The sequence below is a fragment of the Pelmatolapia mariae genome, linkage group LG15 (assembly GCF_036321145.2).
Source record: "Pelmatolapia mariae isolate MD_Pm_ZW linkage group LG15, Pm_UMD_F_2, whole genome shotgun sequence".
NCBI lineage: Eukaryota > Metazoa > Chordata > Actinopteri > Cichliformes > Cichlidae > Pelmatolapia > Pelmatolapia mariae.
Window position 1 is genome coordinate 38,904,107 of NC_086240.1, and position 22,550 is coordinate 38,926,656.

The window sequence follows — 22,550 nt, forward strand, 5'->3', positions numbered from 1 at the left end:
ACCTTTTATTACATCTGTTTTCTCTTTTTTTGTCCCTTGCAAAAATGGCCTGTATTATTATGTAAAATTATGCTTATGAAAACATAAGTCTGCCCCTCTCCTGCGTTCACCTTCACCTGGCAAGCATGACTCAACTTCACATTTCCCCATAGTGGGTGAAAGACAGTGGGTCTTTTTTTTATATTGAAGCCAGGTGTGTGCCTGCGCTCTACCTGATGTTTAACGGCATTCCTTAACCAGATTACAGCACGCTCCAAGTATTAGCAAGACTCAAATATAAACATAAAACAGCTGTGTTTATTTTTAGATATTGTGAAACCAAGAAAGTGGCCCTAATAAAGAACGCCAAATAACAGCTGTGCCGATAATTAGATTTTCAAACTTTCATAAATATATATATTTGTTTGTTTTAATAGGAAAAAAAAACATATATCTGAGCTCAGCTTCATTACAGAAAGAAATGCTGTGCACAATTAAGTATAATAATCTGCATTTTACCAACAGTGGAGTATAATGTAGAAAACCAATATAACATACTGCATGCAGTAAGGAGTGCCAGGGTCAAAGTCCCAGAAGCCTGAAAAGAAATCCATTGACTGCTGAATGGTGTCATGAATCGTGTAAAGGAAAAGAGGAGTGATGAAAAAAAAGAAGGGGGAAAAAATACATTCGCAACTCTGAAGAGGTTCTTGGTTTGAAAAACTGCTTGGCTCCGCACACGCTTGGCTCTACACACCAGCGGCAGCTTGACCACTGCTGCATGGGCCAGAGTGCTATCCAAATGGGGCTGGTTTGAGTGAGGGAGAAAAGGGTCTGTGTGCACGTCCGTGTTCTTTTGATGCTTGGTAGTATTACAGTAGAATGACTCCACTGTCATTGGTTGAATAGGCCGGACTGCCTACTGTGACAGAATATGGGCCTCTCATACCCAAAAGGAAGGCAGTGTTGCTTCTTTAAGCAGAAAAAAAGTGGGACCAAAAATGAAAGGGCTGCACTCGTAATAAATCTTTACTTTCTGTATGATGCAGTGGAATATCCCCTCTGTATGAAAATAAGCTGAGCACAGTCCTGCCGGGCATGATGATAAGTTGATGAGGACAGTCTGTGATGCGTCTAGACTCCGAGCCGTGGTGGATCTAGAATCCATGTCAGGTTTTAGTGTAGACCTGCGCTCAGACAGCTCCTGCAGTCGGCAGCCTGGTATCAACTGCACTGGCGCTGTTCACTGGAAGCCCGCTCTGCGCTGCTTCCTCCAAGTGTCTCAACACTGTGAGCGGGATCTTTTCCAGAGGCTAGCCGCTGAAACTTGCCCAGTCCCCACACAGTATCATTCAGGGGAGCCAGGAGAGCAGCACCGGCGGCGGCTACAGTAGCGGAGAGAGATCTTCGTCTTCTCCCCTCCACCAGACACTGAAAAGCCCCACTCTTGTCTGTCCCTCTCAGTCACTCAAGTCCTTGTTTTTTTGGTCCCCGAGCTTCGCTTCTCTTTGACTCTTGTTGTCACCGCTGCTGCTGCTGCTGCGTCGGGGAGTGAGGGCGCACGCACAGGGAGAGCCGAGACTCTATGAGCCGCTCAGAGGTGTGCATGAGGTGGCTGATGAGTTAGGACTGAGCGCAGAGCAACACCTTGCGTGCCATGGAAGTGTGCGCTCGGTGCAGGGGAATGTACGGGCAGAAAGGGAGACCTGCCGCTTGAAAGCCAGCCTCTGTCCCAGACAAGGCGAGCATGCCTGAGACCTGCAGACTCACTCTCATCGCTGCAGAGGAGTTCACATCAGACTGCCTTTCCACAATCTGACATTTTTTAAACTAATCTTTTTTATACAGCTCACAGTTTCCTACTCACTGTCTTCAATCAAGCCCCGCGTGGCTACACTGCTTTTCGAGAAAGGTAAGAGTAGATTTTATTTTACCCCCCCCCCCGCTCTCCTTCCGCGCATTAATACCATCAAAACTTATGAAACATCCAAACAGCAAACTAAAGTATAGTAACTTTTACCTTCTGTCTCGGTCACCTCTGAACCTCGCGTGTCGAAACTTGTTTAGAAAACGATAGACGGCGAGTCAGATTTGACATTGTGTCTGAGTTAGTTGTTTTAGGAAATTCGGATTATAATAGAGGCACCATAAGTTTAACGAGACTAAAACAATAATAATGATGATTAAAAAAAACAGAGCAACACAGTCTGCAGTGGAGTACCGACGGGTACCGTGGTTAATTGAAAAGTGCTTAATCAAAACATAACCAGATGTGTATTGATTTGTTCGGCTGCCGAATCTGAACGTCTGAATTGAAACAATTTAAAAGTGCGTGTGTGTGTGTTTGTGATTGTGTGTGTGTGGTAGGGGGGTTCAGCAGCGCAATTTCTATGAACCAGAACACGTAAAGCGTCATTTAATTGGGATTTATGCCTCCAAAGTTGAGGTGGAGTTTTGCTGGTGGTATTGGCCACTGAGGGTTTTTTTAAATCCACTGATGGGTCTTGTTGCTTTGAATGGGGATTTACGCTGGAAGCTGTGACCTGAGAAGTGTTGTCTGCCTGTTTCTGGAGAGCATTCACGGGCTAATCCATTATAATTGGGGTTAGGCTATTTGTCCCAAAAAGAAAAAAAAACCCGAAAGAAAGAAAACAGACAGAAAATGATTCGAGCCTCAACTAGAGATGTAATAATTAGTTTTGCCCCAGAGCTAGCCTGTGATGCAGTTGGCTCCGAGGGTGGAAAGTGACGTTGGAATTAAATGGTGAAATAAAAATAAAAAGACGAGAGCATCGATAAAAAATAGGAACTGATTTGGCTTGCTTACACTTAACTCAAACCCAGTGGGCGCAGAGTGGCAGTAAAAATTAGATCCTTTTACTGCGCATTTATTATTTAGGCCCACCGATTCCGAACGTGTCTTGTCAACCATGTGTTAAAGAGGAGGCGGGAGACGCGCACATGCGGTGCGGTGCGTGCCTCTCCTTTTGCTGGAGAAACACACAGCGGTCAGCCGGTGATGCATGGCTGCCTGGAGCGGAGCAGCAATCTTCAGTGATCGATCAGAGGATTGGGTTAAATTTAGCTCCAGCAGACTTCACATGCCCACAGTTTTTTTTTCTTCATCTTCTTCTCTTTTGGGGGGTTCAGGACTAATCTTAAGAAGGCGAGAGACAGACCTTCGAATTCCTGCCTGGATTACTGTCCATAGATGTCCCTCATGTCTATCTTTAATATATCTGCACAACACATTCTCACGTATAAGTACTTGTCCATAGCGGGTTATAGAGTTAGAGTAAAAGAGGATTTTTCCCCCCTTTTGCCTCATATATTCTTAGATAATTTTTCAAATGAGAAACAAAAGAAACCTAATTGCAAAGCGATTGTTCATCTTCTCATCTTCTCCACAAATCCATACTCTCAATAAAAAAGTGTTGAAATTTAAAGAATTTATAAGAAGCATAGCTGCTGCTCCCTGAATACTTTTTCTTTTAGTATTGTGATGATGATTCCATTTCCTTATACTTGTATTAAAAAAAAGGTAAAATTAGGCTAATGTGAGTGCAAATTCCAGCTGTTTGGAAGGAACATATTAGCATATCAAAGTGGTCCTTGCACAATTGAAGGAGTCATATATTCTGCCACTGGTTTTGGCTGAGCCTGAAAGGCTTCAGAATGAGTGTGTGAGCTAGTAAAACTCAAGTTTCTTTCTCCATTCTTCTTGTGCACACGTCCCTCTGACATCTTGCATATAACATACGTGCCATGGCATCCTCACAAGGTAACCATGAGTCAGTTATAGTAAACAATGGGGGATGAAAATGACACGAAATTCAAAATGTATAAATGCTGGCGATGTTTGATTCTTGGTTAAAGTAGTAATAAAATTGTGTGATTTCGTGTGGGAGTCTGAAAAGAAATACAGGTCTATCTACACTCAGTGGAAATAATGTAATCTACCTGTGAATGCGTCCTAAAGAAGGAGACTGTCTTCTCAGATGTCGTTGCTTGATATCTTAAGCCCGGCCATTATGAGTAGTTTACCAGTATGAGAGCACCTTTTTCAGCCTGTAGCCTCGTTTGAATGGAAGTGCGTCCGGTTTCAAAGAACTGAAGCTGCTCTTGATGTGCCAGAGCCCCACATTGCCTCTATTCGCTTGCGTGTTCGTCTCCACTGGCGGATCAATAGAGCCCGGCACACTCCTGTGTGGGTCTGAGGGAGACATATCACTCTTTAGTAAACTTTGGTATACCACGCTGTCATAGAACGCAAGGCTCTCGAGCGAGTGTGAAAGGGCGAGTGGGTGTGAACACATCCAAATTTGCCACATTATGGACTCTAGCTCCATTTTCTGCTGGGATGGTCCCCTCCTCAGAACAGCAGCTGAGCTTTTTGGATATTTGACGTGTGGATTAAACAGAAATGACGCAGCCTTCATTGCCTGTCCAGATTTTTTTGATTTTTTTAATATCCCAACAAGCCAGGCTTGTTCCACTCTGGTTTTATTAAGGTAATTTGTTATCGATTTTATTCACTGTGAGCTTGCACATGCTGACCGGTGGTGGCATTTGCTCACTTTGCTTTGTGTCTCTCTCTGTCATGAGTGTGGATGTGAGCCTGCGATTGGCGAGCCACTACGACTGATTTAAAGGTTGCTTTGTGGCTGAATGGATAGCTTGTGCCAGCCTCGCACTGTCAGGATGCTCTTCGTTCATCTGAGCCCATCTTTGCTGTCCTTCCTGCGCATCAGAGTCTTTGTTAGCTAAGGAACAATGACCAATTTAAAAGTGTAGTTGTTGTTGCAAATGATGTGCTAGCTGCTCCACAGCATAATCCACCCCCCAAATAATAAAAGAAATGATGGAGGCTTTGAGTGTGTCAGCAGAAGAGGATTGCAGGGAGTTAGAGCGTTTAGATTTACATCCCATTGCTTATTTGGCGTGTAAATTGTGGGTTTGTGTTTTCAGATGCAATCTTTTCTTTTGCCTTAACCACCTACATGGAGTCATACTGTGCGGATAACTGCTTGCCATTAAAGGGAATAAACAAGGCTGTAAAAGAAAGCTATGGCAAATTTGATGTAATGTGCAGGGCTTTGGTAGGCCAGTGTACCTCCCCTTTCATGACTGATTTTATTTTACGATTGGCAATCAGTAAAACGCTAGTGCGCTAGTGTGTTCCCCTCCCTGCCATTTTGTGAAACATTTGTTTCCACTTGCCAAAGGCCTCTGGTGCAGCGGGGGGATTCGGTGCCCCTGAAATGGCAGGTGAAACTTTCTGCTTGCCTAAATAATTTCCTAGCAGAACATTACTCTGTGAGGACTTGGGAGTGGAAAGTAGGGCTCCATTCAAAGTCTGATGACAAGAAACAGCATGAGCGTTAGCCGATAGATGTCACAATGGTTTGTCTGCACTGGCTAAGTGGCAGTCTCCCTTAGCTTATCTGGCATCTCTTTTTATGAAAGGTATTTGGAGATAAGGCCGTGCAAAGTGCAAAACTGGGTCATAAAATCTCCTTTTTTGTGTGTCCTCTGGTCACAAGATGACTGGGCGTAGCACGCCGTTCTGTTTGCCTTTTTTACAGTGTGTTCAAAACACTGCTCGTATTAGCAACGTGTGTTTAGGTCACTCAAAGAGAGAAGTGAAAGAAAATTCTGCCAAGAGATCACTGGGTGGAAATTTGATCAACAAATTGTGATTTTTAAAAAAATATTTTTTATATTAATCTCTAGAGGTATAAAAAGCGAGATTGCAAATAAATTATATGTTTTTTTAAAATTATTTAAAAATATTATTTCTTAATTTTCAGACCTGACATTGTGGTTATTTTTGATGCTTTTATATATAAGTTGTTACATTTATTCCTATTGTAATTTGAAGAAGGTTGAAACACACACACACACACACACACACACACACACACACACACACAGTCTCATTTTTGTGCTATGTGAACAGGACTTGTCCTTATCTGTGCACAGCTGCAACACTATTTGGGAAAATATTCAATTTCAGTGTGACAGAGGAGAACTTGGGAGGCAAGGCTCTAAGCAAACAGCAGTTATTGCGGCTCTGCCATAGCAGCGGAGAGCAAGGCCTGGCTGGGAGAGAGGGGGGATCTGCGGACGTCTGCCAGGGGAAGGAGTAATGTCTCGGCTGGATTATAGGCGAGCGAAGCACATCCACATTTAAAAGCCCCTTTTCCAACAAGACAGGGCTCTTATTTAGGGATGGTGTGGGCAGAGCAATATATTTCCTCCATATAGGCTGCTGTTGTCCTTGACAATTGTGACTCATTGCAAGTAAGAAAAGTTGCTTCTTTTTTTTTTCAAAAATAATCTCACAATGGGATATGGATGTTCTCCAGTATATTTAAGTCGACATTCTAACAAAAATGGTAAGTCGTGTTTGACATTTCAATATAATTTTACTTTGTTCGAGTGGCAGCGCTTTTATTTGCGTTTGCTTCTGGGGCTGTATTTTAAATATACCAAATTATTTACGTAACTGTTTGTTGCTGACTTACTGTTTAGCAGTCTAGTGAACCGGGACCCTCTTAAAGAAATCTATAGGAAACAGAAACACTGAACTAAAACTAATACATATATATGTGTATATATATATATATATATATATGTAATAAAAAAAAAAAAAAAAAAAAAAAAAATATATATATATATATATATATATATATATATCTAAAAAAGCAGTAGTCGTTTCTCCAGTGGATGAAAAATGAGCAAACAAGAGGATGTGAGAATGTTTGGTTTTAGAGTTCTTCTTAAGTGTTTGGATATTGATCTACTGGGAGATGATTCAGAAAACTATACATTGAAGCATTTTGGAATGCATTAAAAACACACAGCAGTGTTTCCAGTGTTAAAATACTCTAAAAAGTCAAAGTGACCTGCAGGTAGATCCACTCCCATAAACGGTGCACTTCCTTATTTGCAGCTAAAGTCCTGCTAAATACATGTTTTGTTTTGGGGGGTTTTACCGCCCCTATCGTTCCATATTTTATTCTACATGTTTATTTGATTAAGGCGGTGGTTTTCTTTCATGATATTTTATTTTACAGTATGTAGTTAGGGAGTGCAGAAGCTTTGTTCTTGTAACGTAGCTGCCAAGTCAGATGGAGTTGAGCGTCTGGTCTGGGAGTTTCAGAGGAATATCACAGGCATGGTAAGTTGCTAAAAACTAAGCTAATCAACAAAATAATTGTCTGTTCAATTGCTACCATGCCAGAGACATCAAACACAGCCGAGGTTGAAAAAACAATCAAATTATCTCTTAATGATTGCTCACGCTGACAGATGAGTGCTCGTGAGTCGGTTTTTGTTTGTAGGCGACATATGTGAGGAAGAAGGAAATTCTGCGGTCTCTCTCTCGCTCATAAATTCCGTGTACATTTTAATAATCTACATAGATATCCATCATCACCTGTAATGAAAACAATTTTATCTTATTATGTGGTTTTTGGCAGTGAAACAGAGAACTGTATTAGTCTATTAATTTCCTGCAGTGAATCATGAATCCTGCTGCTTTTATCCTCGCAGCACCCTCCATGTGTGGTCCACAAAAATGTTTCTATTTCCTCTCCAAACTAAAGTTTGGCCCCTATGCCGGCTCTCCCCTCCTCCCCCCCACCCTCCCCGCCACACACCCTCCCTCTCTTTCTCTGTCTTTCTCTCTCTGCGTAGATAATGTCTCTGCAAATGATTTAACCGCCCTCGTTGAGGCTCCTTCCAGTAATTGAACAAGCAGAGACTGGGTGCTTTACAGGAAAACAATAGTCATATTATCTCAGATCTCTACTACTCTCAGATTCAACAAAACACAAGGTTGGACTGGACTTTGTGGACTGCTTCGCATCTGAATTGAAGAAAAGAATCAGGTTTGCTTTCTCTTGTCCAAGGGGAGAAAAAATTAAAAAAAAAAAATGAAAAGGGCCGCGGGAAAATGGGTGCCATTACTTTACTCAGTGCATGTGGGCTAAAGTGCAGCCTCAGGTAGCACTCTACTGACTTGGGAAGCACTGCTAATAATTAGTCACAAATATGCTTTGATAAATGGTGATAATGCTCATAGCATAAATCTCAAGGTGCCACTGGAATTATTATTGATATTTTTATTGTTATTATTATTATTATGCACATCGCTGAATATGAAAATGTGGCTGAAACCTCCACGTTTGAGCGTGATTGCTCCGGGTTGGTATTTGTTTTGCTTTTTGGCACAGCGAGGGGAGCTTTGATTGTGTTGCTGTGGAGCTGAATTGACCTTGTGTGTCAGAATGAGCTTTTTCTACGCCTTGTTTCATACGCAGCACTGTTAGGCTGAAATGGCCTTAGGAGGAGTTGTTCTTGACAGAGATGCATTGTTTCAGGCAGCCAATAAACCACTGCACTGAGTGGCTACATCTGTGAACCTCATCTTGACTACAGTGTGGGGCTAGCAACAACACGGCAACTGTCACAGCTGCACCTGCTGCTGTCTCAGTACAGAGCCTCCCTCTCTGTTACCCATAGAACCGCATCACTCTTTTCCCTGTGACAAGCCAGAGGCAATGGTCTCTGCTTAGGTCAACTGAAGAGAAGCTTCTTGGGAAAACATTTTGAAGGCAGAGGACAAAATGTCAGTCCTCCCCAAAAAAAGAGAGAGATGTTAAAATAAAGTTTCTGCCCCGAAGGCCGGGATTTGGTTCCGCTGGAGCTCGGGTATAAAATTCTGTACGTCTGTAAAACATAGAGGGGCTTGTTTAGTAAAACGTGCCCAACACTTGAGGGTCCATTTTTCAGCGGATTTGTCCAGCCACAGGAACAGTCTGGGGTACGATATGACAGCAAGCTGTCTCTCCATGATAATGTGAAGGATGAATGCAGATAAATGGAGCCGACTCTTCTGTACACACACGCCGCATGTTTGTGTATCGAGGCCATTCAGAAGATGATCTGATCAGCTACGAAGAGATTCAGGGGCATTAAAGGCTTTTAAATCTCATATGTACACATATTTGTTGCGCCGCTGTTAAAAGTCACAAAGCCGGGCTCTGTTGTAGAAATGCACGAGTAAAACTCAGGTTTGTGCGTTCACTTTACACACTTCAGTGCGTACCTGAAAGAGAACGCAAGAAGCAAGAAATATTTTGCAGAAAATGACTAGCAAATCGATTGTACATGATAACACAGCCATCATGCTGTCTCAGAAACAAGATTATTGGAGGGGAACAATGCCGAGAGAATTTTCAGCCAGGAGAAGTGATGCAACGTGTCCACTTTCCTGCCAAATTGAACTTAGGGGTGTGAAAAGCAATGCAAGGATGTGAGGAATGGGTCTGACGTGAATGCAGATAGTGTGGGATTAACACAGGGAAAGATTGAGCGACAGTGGCCGGTGACTTCTCTTTACAGCTTTGCTTGTACAGCTGTGCCAGGCCTGGCATTCACTGCTGCCTGTTGGATCCAACTCCTCCTCCACTGCCGTGGGGGTGAGGTAATGAACATCTTAAATACTGCAGAGAAGTTGCTCCTGAATGTGTGTGTGTGTGTGTGTGTGTAGATGGAGACGTCAAATTATTCATGTATTTATAATGAAATTTGGAGTGCTTAATATTGACACCTCACTGCGTCTCTGTACTGATTTGATCTTTTTGGCATTTGCACAGGAAAAAGACATATACAGGCTGCCCTAATAATTCATCGTGCCTCCTTCTAAATGAGGTGTGAGGCAGCTCTGCTGGTGTGAATTCTGTTATAAATCACACATACCCTGACTGCTTTATCCATTAGAGCCACCGGTTTGTCTAATTCAGTCCCCAGCAAACCGGTTTAAGTAATTAAGATGAGTGTGAGAACTGCAGCTTATACTTCACATCTGTTATGTTGTGACTGTGAGCAGGACGTGCAGAAGCAGAAGAAATGCTATTAGTTGCACAACTGCAATAAAACTGAGGATGCTCACCGTATAGATTCCTTGCAATAAGCGCAAACAATAACAGCATGTAATAAATATTTAAGGCTAAAATTTCATTACCGGCCAAATGTCCAGTATCTCCGTAGGTGGCAAAAATGTTCTTCTTTGTTGTGTTATAATGCATTTTTTAAGCTGCTACATTTTTACATATATTATTTTTGATTATTTTAGAAATTAAAATTGAACGATATTTGGATATCTCTTTATAGTGAAAGTTAAGAGTTTTATCGCTTTGCTTATTTCTTAAATAACTTTAAAAATTAACAATAATTTGAGGTGTGTAAAAAGCAGCCTCGCAATGCTGTAACATATTTATTGCTTGATAAACAAAAATTTTTAAAGGTGTAATTTTAGTTTGTTCAAGAACAAAAATAGGTCAGGTTTTGTGTTTGGTGGATATTTCATGTGTGTGTGTGTGTGTGTGTGTGTGTGTGTGTGTGTGTGTGTGTGTGTGTGTGTGTGTGGCATGAAAAGAGATAAATGAGGCCAAAAAGTGCCATGACCTGCTAAGAAATAAACACAGATAAGCCAAAGCAGGAAAAAAAGTAGTTTTATCTACTTTATAGCTCTGTTTTTGTACTGGGACCATTAAAGCGAACATGTGTTCACGTCCTTATAAATCACCCAGTGATAAAATGAAAGCAAGGTTAAATGATGACCAGACAGAAAGCTCTGAGCAAGCGCTACAAATTCTCAAGTACTGCATCTGTGCCCGGCAACACATGTTTCATTTTTAGCTTCAGCATCAGCAGCTGAACCAATGTGATGAGTGCTATTTTGTAGTAGTTGATGGAAATGGGGAAAAAAAGCTGTGTAAAGAGGACAGTCAAATGGGTAGGTGGGGGGGCAGAAACTGGTGCTTTTTTTTTTTTGTCGTTGCAAAAAGTGGAGCCAGTGGCATTTCTGTCATTCATCAGCTCGAGCTGATTACTAGTGAGTCTGGAGTGAGCTGACAGGAAGCGGCTCCTGCAGCCATTACCATCAGCCCGGCCCGGGGGTAGGCAAGAAGCTTCAACTCCAAGAAGGCTGAGACGTGCCTAAAGAATGGAAAGGTTTCTCTGTGCTCCCTGAAAACATCTCTCTGGGTATCAGGGTGAGGTAGTATATTTTGCCTAAATGTTTAGCTTGTTTTTATTTATTTTTTAAAGGTCTACCTAAGACGAACATTTGCTCTGTAAACGGTGGTGTTGAAATGTGGGTTCCAGACACCAAAGCTGAGCCTTAACAATCAGCGAGAGATGGTGAATGTTGCAGACGCTGCAACGCCTACTCATTTTACAGTTTACTGCAAGGGCCAAAAAAAAAGAAGAAAAAAAAGGGATCTTTTATTCTCTCACCTGAAAAGGCTCGAGGCTCCCGTGGAAGCAGTGTGGAAAAAGCAGGATTGTGCAAGTATTACTTGGGGACATTTTCTGAAAGTCACTGCCCATAAGACTTTCTCAGGTGCATGCTTGATATTTAAATGATAAGTGAATTTAGACGTTTTGCACAAAGACACAATTCATACAACTGGAGCACGCAGCAGCAGGCTCAAAAAATGCTAAATGTTGCTGCAGATGTTTTGGTGTAAAAACACCCAGGAGGATGACATGTTAAATGTATTGATTTTATTCTGTAGTTACCTTTTATAACATTAAGTCCTTCATGTACCCATTTGTTTTCAGTGTTAAAAAACATATACGAGTTACCCACAGTCAGTATTAGGTTGCACCTTCCAGTCTTTTCAAGCTTCCTGGATTTTCATGTTTTTGCAAAGAGTGATATTTAAAGAAAACACACTTCTGCAAAAAGGCCACGAAAGCAAAAGGTTGCAAGTAGCATCTCTTATATTTAATGTGGAAATTCCAGAAAGTTTGCATGCTACACATTCAGCTGCATTTTAATTAATTTCATAAATGCATAACTGTTTCCTCTTTTGTAAATTCACCTCTTTCTCACCTCTCTTTCACATCCTTGGTATCCATGAAGATGAAATGCTGTTGCTAACAGGAACAGGTTCATCTTAGCTAGCCGCTTTAGTCGAATAAATCCTAACATTTCATCTGCGCGGCTCGCTTCATTATGTTTCTCCGAATGGTGCGTCTTGTTAAAAATAAAAAAATAAAAAAATCAGCCTCCATATTGGCGCTTGTTGTTCTTCAGAGGATAGTTTTCCTCCCCAGCAAGAGTCCTTGTCAAAGTGTTTTGCTCCTCTGCCACTGTGGGGACTTTGTTTTCTCACTCACTTCATATTCATAGTGAGTCTCATTCTTCTGTCATTATTCTGTATAACTTAGAACTGTAGCAATTACACTTCAATGGATTACCTATGCAGACATGCGGAGATTAAAATCTTGGCTTCCTGCTACCTCAAACCGCGGTGGTTCAAAGCTACAACCTGCCCTGCAATCCGCTATCGTTTAGCAGAGCACAAAATTGGTCAACCTCTCATAGTTTGTTTGGGAATTTGAATCCCTTTGGTATTCAAAACAGGAGGACCTTATGACAGGGAGATAATTTCACAGTGAATGTTTTATCGCAGTCTGCTTGACAGTCTCCTGTATTTGTCTGCTCTCTCTCTCCTTGTGTCTTTGGATTCCCTGACTTTGGTCCAGTTATTCGAAGGAGAAAAAAAAACAACAACAAAAGAAAGCCCTGTTTATCCCCCCCCCCTTTTTTTTTTGTTATCACAAAGGAACAAACACATATTAAACATACACAAGGTGCAGAAGCAGTGATTGCTGTATCTGCTGTCCTACTGTGGGTGGCAGGGGACGATAACATAAGCCACGGATTCATTTACATTTTTTTTTTTTATTCATGTCAAGCCCAAATCATGGTCAGTTGGGAAATGAGGAACATTGGTGAAAAGAGATGTTTTCGCCCATAATGAAGATTTTTTTTATTCTCCTGTGGCCTGCCACGTGTTTAAATTCGGGCAAAGTGCAACAGCAGCAGCGCCGCTCTTACGTCAACTGCACGCAAGTTTTCTTTAATCATCCAAACTGCAGTTGAAACTTTTCCACCTATTTTAAAAAATCGAATCTCTCTCTCAGTCTCAAAGAAGGCTGATCCATTGTACAGTGAGCAGGCAGGAGTGAGAACCTATAACACCTTAGTTATTAAAATTGGGGGAGATGGAACGAGCCAATCTTGGCTTGTTTGCATCACAATCCCCCTCGCGCTGCTGATGTTATGCAAATGAGGACGGTAGAGAAAGCTCAGCCCCAAAACTGTCCTCTCCCTTTCACAGCTGAAGGTGGGGAGAGGGCAAGGAGTAGTGACACTGGAACGGCACGAGGAAATCTAATGAAGCAGCCTCCCCAAAAAATTCAAAGCAACCCAAATTACTCGCTTATGTCGTGCTGCTGTGTATAAATGCCATATTAGATGCTTTTTTTCATTAAAAAACAAACAAACTATGTAGTCTCACCCCTTTTTCATTCTTTTAATGAAAATATGTTTCATGTTATTGTGCAGCAGAGTGTGTAAAACATTCATTTGTGAGCGGCAGCAAAAAGCCTTTTAGACATTTTCTGTATCTTTAAAAAAAGGCCAATATACATTCATCAGTTTAAAAAGCACCATTACCTGTCACGGCAGTACTGAGTGAAGATTTAGGGCTGACAAGTGATTGCATTCAGGAAAGACTACACCCACTTCTTTTGTCTAAGCTTCCTGACGAGACACAGTGCTATACCTTGTTTTAGCTTGACATACGCCGCTCCCCCTGTCTGACAAAGGCATTCATGCCATCTTTTAGATTGAAAATAGATTTCAGCAGTAGTGGGATAGAAATGCGCTTGGATGAAGTACACTACTGTACATCCACTCCACTGCTGAAATCATTTGTACAGTATTGCTTCTCTTCCTATTTAGCTGATGACTGAGATGATGCAGTGGCCCTTTTGGTTTTGGCTTTGTCCTTCCCCTGAGCCATAGAAAGGTTAAAAGCATTAATTAGACATTAAGCATAGTGCCTCTAATCCGAAAGAATTAACATTCTTCAAAAAATATATACATTTCCACACTAACACAATAACTAGTTTTACAGGATTTGATGCAATTTTTGCCTCTGATGCATCAACAAATACAGAGAAATTGTATTAGGGGCACTACAGTGAGTTGACTCCAAGTAAAAGCTTCTATTAAGACATTGTTAAACATAAAAACCACAAAGGAGAAGATGATGCAGACTGTCCGGAATGTAAATTCAGCGTATGCCAAGTATTTACTTAATGACATATCCGTCAGTCGAGGTGCATTGAAAACATTCCTTCGTTTTTCAGTTTCTCTGGTGCTCGTTACCTAGATGAAAAAAGTCGCAAATAAGTGGCTTATTTTCACGCTCACGCTGCTCCATTGAAAACGCGTCTCTCACAAGTCGTCGTCTCCGTTACTTTCTTCGTGTTTTGTGTTGCTGCCCACTGCCTTAAAAATTAATCATCCTGTTTAATAACGCCTCACGATCACAGTGCATTATTGATGGTGAGTCCTTAATAGAAGGATGAAGCGAAGGTTTTACCCATTCAGCTGCTCAGTTTGGAGGGGGGGGAGAGGATCACAAAAGCTGCTTACTGGTGCATATCCGTGTAAATACAGCGCATTATTATCATAGACTAAAAACCAGGCCTTGTGCTTCCAAAAGGTCTTGGTCCCTCTTTTGCAAACAGCCATGTTGTTTTAGATGAGAGGTGACTCATACGTAGAAAAAAAGGTGCGCAAACTCTTTTGGTTGTTTAGCGGACGTTAACCCAACGAGTACATTTTTGACCTTTTGTGTATTTATTTGTTTGTGCGACATAAATGATTTACTCCAATAGTTGTGTGTGGCTGTGAAGATGCATCTTGTCACGTCTAAATTTGGATTCACTACACTGCATTATTATTTGTATTATTATTCATATTATATTTGTACAGATGAAATAGTGACGAAACGAAAAAAATGAGTTTTGAAAAGTGTCTGGGCTGAATCTGAAGCACCTTTTCTTTACCCTCCATTTGTCTGACTCATTCTGCCATCGCACGTTGAGTACCACAACATCTTTTGTGCTGTCCTGATGTGCTCTCGGGGCATCAACCCTGCAAAGTATTTATGTGCACACACTAATTGGACCAGGTTTCTCAACAGGGGACTATACACTACATATTGCATGCATTCTCTGTATTTCAAGGTGAATCGTACCTTGTCAAGGACTTATTGGACTTGACTGGCAGGTACTATCACCATGAGATGCCCATATAATGGCAGGGCTCACTTACCTGACCTGCCTATTTATCTTGCTGTATTAATGTCAGCCTATTAATTCCTAAGCGGAGGAACATTTGGCAAAGACACCGTTTAACAGCCCTGGCTGAATCATTCTTATCTCTGCAGACCTGAAAGGAATAGTTTTGTGCTATCAGCAAGTGGAAATGACATTTTGAAATTTCATTCGAGATAATCCACTTCACTTCCCAGTAAAACATCAAAATTAGAACAAAAAAATGTATGGAACCCGTATTAAAACTTTGTTACCGTGGCAAATCACCTGCCTATAATCCATGTGGACAGACAGGTGTAGGTATCTTTCAGCGCTAATAGGATTTTTGTTGCATTGCTAAAGTGATTATGAGGCTATGGATTTAATATATATTCAAGCAGAGGGGGCGATAACACTAAGTGCCTAGAAATGCAGAGGAAAAGTGCCATGTTGAAACATATTGTATGTTGACATTCTTAAATTAGGCATTCTTTACTGATAAAAATGGTGCTTCTCGACATATAAAACTACGGCAGACCAGAAATACTTTTTTGTTGTTGTTTTGTTTTTCATATTGTCAAGTAAAACATCGAAGGAGGGAAATGAAAATAAAATAATGCTGTCTTTTCTTTCTCCTAGACGATCCATTTATTTTTGAATGTATTGAAGTGCTGGAGTGTTTCAGGGCTTAGCTCATGATTGCTTTATTTAGTAGCCATATGTCCTAACCAGTGGGGAGTACCCTAATCGATTAATTGAGTGGCTCATAAAAATGATGAATGGTGCAAACACTAAGAGCAGTGAGCATGACAAGTACCACGCTTATGTCACACTCTCTGCTCCTCTTGCATGCTACTGCCTTTTCCGTGCAGCGTGGCTTGCATCAGAGCCGGCTAATGATTCGTTTAATCCAAATGTTGTGATCAACAAATTCAAAAAACAGTTGGTTTCATGTGCTCTCAGATGATGAAATGCATAAGATAATACATGAAAGTTTCAAGTAAGCTAGCCTCCCACAGACAGTGTGACTAAAAGTCCTAGCAGTCCTAATCAAGACATCTTACTTGCATCTTACTTGGCTATATTACTATGCAGAGTAATAACAAAATAAAAATAATCTTCCATGCAATTTTTCTCCGCCCTTATCCTTTGCGCTCCCTGCTCCATTAACCATCTCTGCTGCTGAGGAGTCCTGTCGCGCAGCATGCGTGTTTGACCCGGTATTTCACTGGCTTAGCTCGTGTCAGGGTCGGGTCTCGTGTTCGGGGCACCAGCAGTCGCACAGCGTTTGGTCGGGTGTCACTCGGCTCCTCTGGTCCTGTTCTGCTCTCAATCATTCCCTCAGCAGAGAGGTCAGCCTTGATTCCTTCCTGGCCTATATCCGACTCAGTGGGGGGCTCCAGACTCATCTGCTCACCAGCCCAATCTCTACGCTTGCAAAATGTACATTTCAGCAGTGTCAAAGCAGGGACACAGTCACTTTTGAGAAGACATTTCTTCCACATTTGAGACTTGAGTATTTTCTGACTGAGCCCCATGTTTTAGGTTTTTTGGTCTTTTTTTTTTTTTTCGAACTGTGCAAGAGAAACAGATAACAGGGTTCTTATTAGTGTATATGAATTAATGTGTGAGGATACTTTTGGGAAAGCCCAATAGAAACCAAATGTATTTCCCTGCATTCAACATGTGGTGGTCTGTTGATTCTGATTTCCATCTCAGTGAATATCTGGCCCTGCGTTTCCCTTCTTTTGCATCCCTGTGATGTTCTGTGACAATTAACATCCCAACTCTTTCTTGAGGTTTGTTGAAAGCTCAGGGGCTAATTCAAGGGTCAAGCAAGACTTGCAAGCTGTCAGTCTCTCATTGTAACTCGTGTCCCACTCCCCCACTCAGGTTCTTTATTCTGGCTCCCCCTCCATTCTCCCAGACCTCGTTTTGTAGAATGGCCCAACTCTTCTTCTATTCTCCTGTGGCCCTCTAACAGCTAGAGAGGGACAACCAGGAGCTTTGTCTAAGAAGCCCAGCATTCTTTCACATCTGCCTCTTGTTTTCAGACCCCCACTGCATTTAAATTTCAAACTGTCCTTTTCAATCAATCCTCTCTCCCTCCCTTCTAATAACCCCCTTCCTCCCAGTCACTAAGCCCTTTTATTTCTTTTTTTCCTAAGAGGACCAACTGCTCCTGCAATTCCTAATTTTGTCACACAGTTGTTGATTATAAAGCATTCTGTTGTATTGCCAGTATATCAAGCACACATATGTTTAAAGCCTCTGGGCTCACGCCCCTGTGGCTTCTACATTTTTCAGAGTACTTAAACATCTGTCTGCAGTGGCTTCACATTTAGCCCAAGCAGTACGATGCTTGTTGACATTTTAGCAATCTGTGCTTAAAAATCACAGAAGACTGCTACGGTCATGCGTTTCGTGAAGTCGAAGGACCCGCGTCGACAGCGGCGCTCGTCATCAGTGCATCTCTGCGTATCGAGTCCAAACTTCCAGCACGACGCAGCAGCGGCATCATACAGATGCTCAAACCTGCTCTGAGATCACACCGGAGTCGAGGGCTATTTGAGAAAATGGTCAAAATGAGATCACCGGCAGTTTCCGTTACAAGGCGAAGAGAGGGAAAAGAAACCCCCAGCTGAGAGGGGAGACCTCAGCATGTTTAATGAGGAGAACGGCAGTCTGCAGTCTTCCTGCAGCCTGCGCCTTTGGTGTCTCAGCATGTTAAACACTCACAGCATGATACAAAATATATTAAAGTATAGGACTGTTATCGTCGATTTACAGAACACCCGTCCCCGTGTACCGCGGATCTACAGTCGTCCTTTTTTTCTTTTCCTTTTGTGGCAGGGGGTCTACGCTGCCTTCAAGGCAAAGTGTTTAAAGGCATCCCGTCTTTGTCTTAGCATTCTGACACAGGGGGTGTGAGCGCGCTGTCTCCCTTTTTTTACACTAAGCAAGGAAGTAAGAATAAATCATACTGAGACCAGCCTGTTTACATACACAAACACCCTCAGCCATGAAGAAGACACGCATCCACCGAAATGCATGTTTTAACCTATTTTGACCATAAAGTTTGGCATAAAGTGTTGACTCGAGCTATAACAGTTTAGTTAGACCTGATTTGGCTTAAACGATCACTCGATACGTTTGTTGGTGCATCAGCTAATAAAGCAACTGTAAAGGGAAAAATTACTAATTCCCCATGGGAAGCCAGTAGACTGGTTATCGGAACGAACACGTTAAGTAGGTCACAGCGTCTTGTCAAGGATGTAAGCTGAGCAGGACTAGTGCCAGTCACGGCACATACTATACATCCAGTAGCTTCTGTTTCCCGAGTCTGGTGCGCACACAGAGGTCACAGAGTGAACCTGGTGCAAAGTGAGGCTACATTTGTTGACAATGGCATTTGGTGACAAGAGCGGAAGCGCTCGCGTGTAATAAAACAAATTTTTAACAGATTTCGTTTTTTCCAGCTAACGCCTCCAGGATTAGAGCCTGAATGAATGCCGCCTTCTCCATGTGCAAATATTCCTCTTGAACTATATTTTGCTGTTAAACGCTAAAACACAAGAGTAAATAATGAATGATCCTGTTAAGGAGCCTAATTTTGTTAAACTGTTAATTTCATCTGAGTGTTCATACTGTATTAGTTTTAAGGACTGATTACCATCATCCAACACACGTAGATGTCTTTGTGAGTTTTGGCAAAAGTGGACAAACCAGTCGCCGATGAGGCTAAGATGAAGCTAATATGGTCACTATCCACCAGCTTTATTGTTAGACGATCAGCTCAAGATCTGATTACGCCGTATGTTTGGACCTTGAGTTTATAGGCTGATTATGTGTCGCCACTCGCCTGATAAATTAAATTGGTGCCGCGTGGACTGATTCAAAAAACTAAAAGAAAAAAAAGGGTCAGAGTTTTATTGGAATCCAACATGTTTGATCAACTTTCATTTGTTAAGCCTCATGACTGCATATTATTCCATTGAAACTAAATACCCGGTGGCTGTGTGTGTTCTGCTCCTGTTAACCTCTTTTAAATGGCTCTAAAATTAGAGGTCTCAGGTGAGGCACAATGTCATACTAGATGAGCTGATTATGGCAGGTTTAATTATAACTTTGTTGGCTAATGTGTGTGCTCTGCATGTTTTCTCAGTGATAAATTATTACACTGTCTGAGAACTCAGACAAAATAGATCAAAGACCTTTCGGGCCGCGGATATTCTCCAGTGTGGAGGAGGCAGCTGAAGCCGACTTTTGCAGTTCTGACTGTACATGACAAACAAAATTCCTCACAGTCTTTTCTTGTTAGCTGCAAGTATAACGGATAACATTCAGTCCTTTGAATCTTAACTAACAATTGCAGGCTGAAGACTCGGAAAGAAAAAAATGGAACTGTGTTTTTGAATGTGCTAAAAAAGAAAAAAAACTGTTTCTAATGGGGTCCTATGAGCCTTGTTGCCAGAGTGATGCCATATCCCATGGTGAATGTGCTAATGGTCCATGGGAGTGAGAGGATTGAGCTTAGCCCAGCAGTGTAAACACACAGACAAAAGGGAGCCGTTAGTTCTGTGAAACGCATGCCTGGGCGCGCAGGTAGGCATTAGGTTTCACCCTACACAGCTTCAACGCTGTATCTGTGGCGGGGAGGAGGCCATTTGCTTTTGTAGCGAAAGAGAGCAAAAACAAACATTCAGACTCGTACAACAGAGACAGGTATGGATGGGCTGGGGAGACAGGAATTTTGGTTTGGAGAGATGTAGGTGATGGGGGAGGGGGGGGGCTGGAGAGATAAGGTGGTTTGTGGTCAGTCACAACACAGAGAAGTGACCATTTGCTTGGTAGTGTTTGTTTGTTTGTCTGGGGGGGGAGAGTCATAAAATATCACTCAAACAGAAGTAGAGCCCCACTTGAATACAAGTGAAATTCCAGTAGTGCATCCCCGGCCAAAAGTAGCTTCATTACTTCTACATTTTTACGTAAAATGCGTGTTGCTACTCGTTTCATTACATGTGCAACCTTCCTAAAAATAATCGGATGTGAAAACAGCTCCCATATCTAAGAAAATTACCTCTGAAATGGATAATAACAACAATGACAATGCAAACCAATGCGATTGGAGCTGCATGGAAAGCTTTTTGGCTGATGCTATCCGGGCTATTATCATTAATATTTCTAGCACTAAATGTTACTGTCAGTTACTTTAGCATTTCCACCACGTGGCTGTAGCGTTTTACTCCGTGTCAGTTTACAGCTGGTCAGGACGCGCTGCAGCTCTTACGAGGAGTCAACAGATTTTTTACTCGGTCGGCGAGGTGCTTTTGGTGCACAGCGGAGAGCGAAGGAAGATAAAGGTGCTACGTTTTAGCACATCAAAGTGATGTCACTTGTGCCGTGAGACAGTGGCCCAAAAAAAAGGGAATTTAAAGGGGTTTAAACAATGTTCAAAAAGCATAAATGTATTCTTTGAAACAGGAACAGAAAAATACAAGTTGACACAGTTTTGATAAGGTTAGCATCGCTTGGCTAAAGGTCTTGAGAAGGTAGAAGGTGGACAGGGCGGGATCCGTCTTTTTGATCATGGTGCTGATCCCACTCAGCCCCCCCTCAGCTTACACTCACACAACGATTCACCCCCACCCCTCCCTGCCGGGGAAATGGTTAGCATTGAGCTGCCATCAAGGGATTTCCCTTTGCAGGATTATTGAACTTCTGGGCTTATTTTAGTGGCTTGCACGGGGTTTGTGGCATTTCACAGTTGTCACATTTCTGCACCGGGATGTATATGCAGCATCAAGTGCCTTGTGACATGAGTGTTACAGGATGAATTCCACTGTGAAATCACACAAGGACAGAGCTCACACGTTGAATTATTATCACTGCTGAAGGGAATGTCTTTTTTTGTCTTCTCTGCAGGTTAGAGGATCAATGATGAGCATCTCTGAGACCACTTGGCTTGGACTTTTCTAATCAGAACCTGTTAGTCACAACACAAATCTGCCACACAACATCAACACCTGGCACCATGTCTTGCTCCCTGTGGAAACTACCCACTTTCTGCTGGTTTCTCATCACTCTAGCCCAAGTACACTCCACAGAGGGTAAGTAGCTCCTCTCGCTTTCGTCAAAAACATACTGCTAGTTTTTTGGGGGGGTTTTTGTTAGCGTCTTTTGAAAAAGTGTGTTGTTGGTTTTTTTTCAGGCTCACATAAAAAACTTCTTATTTTTTTAATGCTATTGTTTTCTACTGCATATAGCATAAGCAGTTACATTGTGACTGAAGCCAAATCTGCTCTCTGAGTGCAGTCACTGCTTGTGTAAGTAATGCAGCTTGGAGGACAGTGGGCACAGGCGGATGGGGGATAATCTTGAGTGGTTTCATTAGTTGGTAAATTGTGATTTGTCTGAGATTTTCTGCTTGAAAGCGTCAGTTGTTCCCAGTGGCATCAGAGCTGGATCCATTTTTAAATTCCTCACTAAAATGTTCTGTCTCATGGCAGGCAGGCACACAGATTTCACACCTCAAAAAATATAAAGCTTGAATGTGTTTTAATCATACTGCATTAAGTTTTGATTAAATCACTCTCAGCTGTATCGTAATTACAAGATTTATGCGTCCAAGCCTTATCTCATAAACTGTATCCTCTACTTATTAGTGTTTAATCGCAAGACTAGAGGTGCTTTACTTCAGACGTTTGATTATTGGATTTAAAATAAACCAAGGTTGGCATCTTTTTAGTGCGGTATAAGATGAGTCTTTACAGATTTTGCTTCACTGCTGCCAACTGTTTTAAGATCTCGCCAACTGTTCGCTATACCTGCTTTATTACTTCTTAAAAAACTTAATAATGTAGGATTACTCATTCAAGTTTTCAAGGTAATGATTTCTCAAGATCCTTCATTTACACTGTAGCAGGTCACACTGGCACGATGTGCTTTACCATATGGTCTTCTCATGTATCACCTGGGTTCAATTTGATCTTTCATGTAAGAAATGTGAAACCGTATGGGAAACAGTCGGGGAAATGATTGCACTGTCTTTACATGCACGCACATACAAATCTATATGTTTTCCTCAAATATTGGCACTTTACTAAACCCCAATTCTGAACCTCAGGCAAAGAGCAATTACGAGACCCGTGTATATACACGTTAATCTATTTAGGAAAACCTCAGAGGTTTTCCTTTCCATGTTGCATTGCCTCTGGTGTTTACGGGGTGCTCCACAAAATTCAGTCAGCAGGGTTTGCAATAAATCTTGTCGATAGACTAATGGTTTTTTAAGATACATCTGCTGCAACAGTGCGAAGGAGTGAACTGCATGTGCTGCGTGAGTCCACTCTGGCAGAAGAGACAGACATGACAAT

General features: G+C 41.9%; 1 protein-coding gene across 19 annotated transcripts in view; it reads left to right on the top strand.

Annotated features, from left to right (window-relative positions):
• The first annotated feature begins 639 nt into the window (after positions 1 to 639).
• The window catches only part of adgrl2a (adhesion G protein-coupled receptor L2a), a 94,811-nt gene continuing 72,900 nt past the window's right edge, over positions 640 to 22,550 (top strand). For 6 of the 19 annotated variants that reach the window (XM_063496217.1, XM_063496230.1, XM_063496229.1 and 3 more), the window contains exons 1-2: positions 641 to 1,891; positions 21,100 to 21,284. In XM_063496217.1, the coding sequence (XP_063352287.1) occupies positions 21,209 to 21,284 (76 nt within the window). In that variant the 5' untranslated portion in view covers positions 641 to 1,891; positions 21,100 to 21,208. Of the gene's footprint in view, positions 1,892 to 4,404; positions 4,491 to 21,099; positions 21,285 to 22,550 lie in introns of those variants that run through there. The other 13 variants (XM_063496224.1, XM_065472026.1, XM_063496227.1 and 10 more) reach the window with 7 other exon arrangements.